General features: G+C 37.3%; 1 protein-coding gene across 2 annotated transcripts; it reads left to right on the top strand.

Moving 5' to 3' along the window:
* Positions 1-464: 464 nt before the first annotated feature.
* On the top strand, positions 465-5,679 carry LOC114481726 (5-hydroxytryptamine receptor 3A-like). 2 transcript variants are annotated; one of them, XM_028476738.1, is made up of 10 exons: positions 465-563; positions 1,049-1,212; positions 2,390-2,434; positions 2,563-2,672; positions 2,879-3,048; positions 4,343-4,500; positions 4,616-4,826; positions 4,897-5,064; positions 5,157-5,251; positions 5,332-5,679. In XM_028476738.1, exons 1-10 carry the CDS (start codon positions 524-526, stop codon positions 5,557-5,559), a joined length of 1,389 nt encoding a protein of 462 aa, XP_028332539.1. In that variant the 5' UTR covers positions 465-523; the 3' UTR covers positions 5,560-5,679. The 2 variants fall into 2 exon arrangements, with proteins under 2 accessions (XP_028332539.1, XP_028332540.1); XM_028476739.1 differs by having other exon boundaries at positions 475-563; positions 1,002-1,212.
* The last annotated feature ends 459 nt before the right edge of the window (positions 5,680-6,138 follow it).

The following is a 6,138-nucleotide window of genomic DNA, read 5'->3' as shown; positions in this document are numbered from 1 at the left end:
CTGGTCTACGGGATTCCACATCCCACAATGCATTGTGTGAAACTTTTCCGACAATGCCAAAACGAGAATGTTTACAGTGGAGATATGATTCGTTACTGCTGATGGCATTCTCATGTTTTCTGCGTCTGCAGCTGCATCCATACGAGGTGGCTTTTTACAAAACTGCATTAGTATCTAATTTTTCCAGTGCAGTTGTCATTTTTATCCGGGAAGCACTTTGTCTTTGTGGATGCAAAAGCTTATATAAACACAATTATTATCCTTTACCAGCCATTACTATCCATTGTTGCCCCCAGTCTGTCGATGCTCACGACCCCCGTGGGAATACTCACTGTTTTCAGACGGATGTTAGGATGATGGTATTATGAAATAAATAAATAAGTAAATAAATTTAAAAAAAATCCAAGGATCGATTAGTCAGTGTGTCCCACCCACTTTTTTCTTGTGACAATAATACCAAAAGAGGCTCGGCCACATTTTCACAGTGAGCAAGAACCTGGATCCTCACAGAAGTCTTGCAGTCATGATGTTCATCCAGATCCTCTTCCTGCTCTTCCTCTCAGGTAATTCTTGTTTTTTTTTTTTTTCACTGAGCTGTATTTGTAACAGAATAAAGGATTAGTAAATAAATAAAGGAAAAAATAATTTGTACAGGTTAGTTTGAAAGAGAGTAAAACTGGTTGTTTTTACATGTTTCCTATCAGGTGATTTGTGTTTCTCTGTTGTTATGGGCAGTATTTTAAGACAGAATTTAACTTGAATAGGCCCATTTTTTAGATTTACTTTTACTTTTTCTTAAATAAAACCTTAAGCCTTGCATGGTTTGACTTACATGTATTTAGAAAATGAGACAATAATGAAAAACTTTCTGTAAAAACCCCATAATCCTGCCAACGCCCCTATCTTCTAATGGCCCTTCAGCGACCACAATCAGTGTTTTCTGTCTTACTGATGAATTCTGAAACCAACTGAGAATAATGCAGTGTTTTCTCATCTGTAAGTGCTTCATTTAGCAGACGTCTCATCCCTGATGTGTGTTTTGGTCCAGATGAGGCGTACTCTGAGAAGATGCTCTGCAGCTATCAGGATGTTTTAAATTACCTGAACCTTACCAGGAACAATGAGCTCTACACCATGACTCGGCCCGTTAAAAACTACAGACACCCCACGGATGTTTCCCTGGAGGTTCTGCTTTACGCCATCCTGGATGTGGTGAATGCTTATTATTCATGACTTTTACATTTAGGATTGTAGTTATTACACAGTATACAAGATTTACAGCAGCTTTACATTTTTATTATCATTTGCACAAGTAAACACAAGTAGATTTTGAGAGTATATTTTAAAAGTTAAATATAGATATAAAGAAACATGTTATTATTAATAGTAATATTTTGTTATTGCAAGTGTTATTTTCTATAAAATAATAATAATAATAACACACTTGTCAGTCCAAACGCTGCTTTTGTTTGGTTAGTTGGTATAATAATAATAATAATAATAATAATAGTAGTATTTTGTGCTTTATTGACACTGATATATAAATAATGGTTGGATCTTATATATTATATATGACAGTCATACATAAATCAATAAATACAAAACTCAGATTCAGCTGTCAAATGGCTGCATTGCAAAAAAAAAAAAAGAGAAAAGAATATATATATATATATATATATATATATATATATATATATATATATATATATTGTTTTAAACTTCCTTTATTTGCTCATTTTTTTTTTTAATATTTTCTTTGTTTCTGATTAAAATGCTTAGGAATAATCCCATGCGGCTTTAGGGTTCTTCCTCTCCTCCAAAGGGTATTTTCCTGAGTGTGGTTTGCATGTTCTCCAGTACCATTTTAAAGGTTTTCATATGTTTCATCCCAACACATCCCAAACTTGTATGTACAGTTAAATGGAGCCTTTTAATTGGCTGAAGCAGTGAATGCATCCATCCACATTATCAGGTTGAGCTGATGATTTCCCTTCAAAATAATAAAAAAAAATGTGAAAATGCTACAAAGGAACAAACTACTGCATGCAGCACCACTGCGTGCGATTAATAAGTGACATTTCCAGAGTGTGCGTGTTTTTGCGTATCAAATCATGCGGTAAAACATGGCATTTATGCATAAACATGTAATCAAATAATCTGCCTGACAGAACTGCAACTTATTCCTTCATTATAAACAAACACTATTTCCTCTTCTGCTGATCAGGGTTAATGTGAGTTCATATCAGCAGATTGTGTAATACACTGATTTATTTTGTACCCATTAGTTCTAATTAGCTTGACTAGGTTCATCTACTTGAAAGGTTTTGCTGTGATGAAGCTTGGTTGCGTTAATAAAAAGGGAATTGTTTTTGTGTTTGTTCTCTTTCAGGTAGAAAAAGACCAGAAGTTCATTCCTTATGTCTGGACGGTCACAGTAAGCGATGCCCAACAATCAATACTAAGCAGTTTTAAAAGATTGCTTCCATCCAATTACAAGGATAATTGTTGTAACCCTTGTTTGATGATGTAATTTTTCCTGTTTTCATTGATTTGCTGGTGAAGAAATGGCAGAATGAATACATTTCCTGGAATCCAAACCAGTTTTGTGGGATTGATAATGTTTCTCTTCCCACTGAGATGTTGTGGAAGCCAGATCTCACTATTGAGGAAATGTGAGTGCAAACCCCAGCAGACGGAAACACAAACACCTTCTACTCTTTCCTTTTATTACTCAAAGTACTTCTTTTCCTTCATTTAAACCATTTGACATATTTTAGTGCAATACATTTAATTATTCAGCCATATCATGTGTTTCTATTGAATTTACCAACACACGTTGATCTCCGCATAAACTCCAGCTTGGTGTGTTTCCATGCAGGACTGAGAGGGACAGAGCTCCACCCAGTCCTTACATCACCATCAATTACAAAGGCGATGTTGAAGTCCAGAACGACCAGGTTCTGGTCAGCACCTGCAGGATGCACATCTATCAGTTCCCCTTTGACATACAGCGCTGCAATCTCACCTTTAAATCGGCCGTTCACACAAGTAAGAGCTCTAAAAATGTATTGAGAGATGTAGATTGGACTAAACTAGAGCTTCATAACTTGTAGGTTGGGACCGAAAAGTAGACAGTGGACCAATGTTCAGTGGGCCCATAAAAGAAAAACATGCTACGCTTTTATTTTGAAGGGGATATTTTTACGAGTGCTGACGAACAATTAAAAAAAGGGATTGTAGTGCCCCTTTTTTAAGTAGATTTTTTAATTTTCACAATAAGGGCAGTGTACGTTCTATCACCTCCTTTAACACAGATAAAAACATAGTGTAGGCCTCATGGATTAATAAATTGAAAATATTTCTTCCTCAAAACGTGAGAATTTACTCACAGATTAATGTCAAAAAGGTCTAAATCGTAGCTCACAAGATTGTTTTTTTACTCAATCACAAACAATTGGTTTGTTGACAAATGGTCATGTGACTTGAACTTCAGAAAAGTTTCACACATTGAATTGTGGGATTGAGTATCCAGTAGAACATCACTTCCCGTACTTTCTGAGCATCCTAAGCAACACCATAGCAACAGGATAAAGCAGGAAGAATGTTTGTCTAAACGAACTACGGATCATATACATAAACCGACTGGATACCATGAAAGTTAAGAGTATATTTCTAACTAGAAATGTCATCAAAACAAAGCTAAAGCCACAAGATCTCTTAATGTATAGCGATTTTAAATGAAAATTTAACGAATGTCCACCATGGTTTGTCTTTCTCAAACCGGATGACTGGCAAAGGCGTAGGATGTCTACGTGTTGCGCAGTGGACAAGCGTAGCCATTCTTGAGATTGGGTTGGTTGAAAAATGCAAAAATGGCACCAATGCGGAAAAGTTTCATGACACATTCGGCAAGAGGGGCTAAATCTCGAGAGGGAGTAGAATCTTTTTTTTTTGCGGTTTTGTCGCAACGTATAAGAAATGCGTCACATTATTATTACGCTAAACTTACGATACAAGGTAATTTCTTACATTTTTGTGAGGTGTTTTAGCTTCTTTCTTACTGCAACGTCTTGTGTTTCTTCACCATACGACGAAGACGGTGATTCTCTTGTCACCATTTTTGAGCTGGTTTGTTTATTGGACTCAACGTCACTCTGTGAGATATTAAACTTGAATCATATTCAGGCGTTGCAAACATGCAGACCCCAGAGCGATCCCATGTTTTATTCTCACCAATGTCCACCCCAGCCACACTCACCCATTCCTACCTAAGCTTTGGTATTATATACTAACTTGCAGTATTATCCAAAATATGCTGACAGCGCTTCCGTCTTCAACTCAGTTAAGGACCTTCGTCTCCACCCAAGTGATAATTCCTCAGAAGCCACCGAATGGTCTCGAGATTTGATGCGGACCCAGTACGAGTGGCTCTTCATCAACATGACGATCAACTCCATCAATGCAAGCGATTCCTTCGGACAGGACTTTGTCGTTTACACTGTGAGTTAATTTATGCTTCATTCATGCAAACCCCGATGCGATTATGCCCCTGGTCTTTGTAATTTGATCTCGATTCTTGCATAACATCTGAATAACCCTCGGCCTTTATTTCCAGATAACGATGAAGAGGAAGCCCATCCTCTACATCGTCAACTTCCTCCTGCCCGTGCTCTTCTTCTTGTGTTTAGATTTGAGCTCCTTCCTGATCTCAGACAGCGGAGGCGAGAAGCTCAGCTTTAAAGTGACAGTACTGCTCGCCATCACCGTGCTACAACTCATCCTGAACGAAATCCTGCCCTCCTCGTCCAACAGGATCCCACTTATCGGTAAAAGCTCCTAACTTCATGATAAATCTATACAATTCTGATGAGATCAACTGTCGTCTGTTCCACTCAGCTGTTTACTGCATCGGGATATTTGCTCTGATGCTGTTCAGCCTGCTTGAGACCATCTTGGTGATGTATCTGATTGAAAAAGACTTGGCATCCAAGAGATCACAAAGAGACAGAAATCTGAGAGAGGACGGAAACAGGAAAAGCAACAACTTCAACAACTGCCACAGAGGTGAGAGACAAACTTCCAGCTTCTTCTTTGCTTTCAATGATCTTGTCAAAATTGCTACGGGCTTTTTCAAACATCCGGTTTTGTTGAGGCAGATTTAGTAGAGCTTCATGGTTGGACTCAGAGTGGGTGCGTCTATGAACTGTCATCTGTTGAAACTCAGTTTGAACTCCTGCCTGAAGCCAAAGAGGTTTGCGTCATCCTCCGCCCTTTGATTTGAATCCACTGTTCAGCTGTGATTTGTTTGTTTTGGAATGACTTTTTTTGCAGGAGTGCAGCAACAAAGTGGCAGAAGAATACCTGGTGCTGGAGAGGCTTTCAGATGAGCTGAAGGAGATTCAGAGAGCGTTAAGTTTGCTCCTCCGCAGCAGAATGGAAGAGGATGAACCAGGTTTCTGGGCAAAAATGGCTGAGAAGATAAACAGAGTTTTCCTCATCATCTACGTCAGCGTAGTCTGCCTGTTTTTAGTGCTTGTCTTTTCCAATTGGAACAATTGATAGAAAGATCAATCACAGCATAGTATATGGATTTTATTCACGAAAGGCTTAAAGAAATGGTTACAAATACTATAGCTTTATTTAAATGTGTTTCCCCTGTTGTGAATGTTGTCCTTTGTCCTGTACCACATCCTGGTTTTAGCAAAAAAAACAAACAACCAAACAAAGGGAATCTATGTAACCTTTTATATATATATCTGTGAAGGGTGAAACCAAATATCATTGCTTCTTGAGATGTTTTACCATATTCATTATGTTGTAGTTAATGTGTAAATGCTCTTTTTTTAAAAATTAAATTAAAAAAAAAATAGTTAAGCATAAATAATGTATTTGAATCATATGTATTTATTTATTTTACTGAATAATGTAAAAGATGGACAAGAGTTTAACTCGTCTCAGCTCAGTTTAACTAAACATAAACAATGAACATTGCTCCACCTCGTAATTCATAGCATCAGTGACACATCAGTGGCTTCTCTGCTATATTTATGAGTTTTCTGCCACCCTGTATGACCATCAAGCTTTAAAAATGTTATGTATATATATATATAAAACATACACAACAAACTGAGATATTTA

Source organism: Gouania willdenowi, chromosome 19 (genome assembly GCF_900634775.1).
Source record: "Gouania willdenowi chromosome 19, fGouWil2.1, whole genome shotgun sequence".
NCBI lineage: Eukaryota > Metazoa > Chordata > Actinopteri > Blenniiformes > Gobiesocidae > Gouania > Gouania willdenowi.
This window is presented reverse-complemented; position numbering and strand designations above follow the sequence as displayed.

Coding starts and splice junctions, on each gene's coding strand:
- LOC114481726 (XM_028476738.1), top strand. CDS start 524: ATGATGTTCATCCAGATCCTCTTCCTGCTCTTCCTCTCAG. Junction 4,501..4,615: donor AGGACTTTGTCGTTTACACT/GTGAGTTAATTT, acceptor CTTTATTTCCAG/ATAACGATGAAGAGGAAGCC. Junction 5,065..5,156: donor CTTCAACAACTGCCACAGAG/GTGAGAGACAAA, acceptor TTGTTGAGGCAG/ATTTAGTAGAGCTTCATGGT.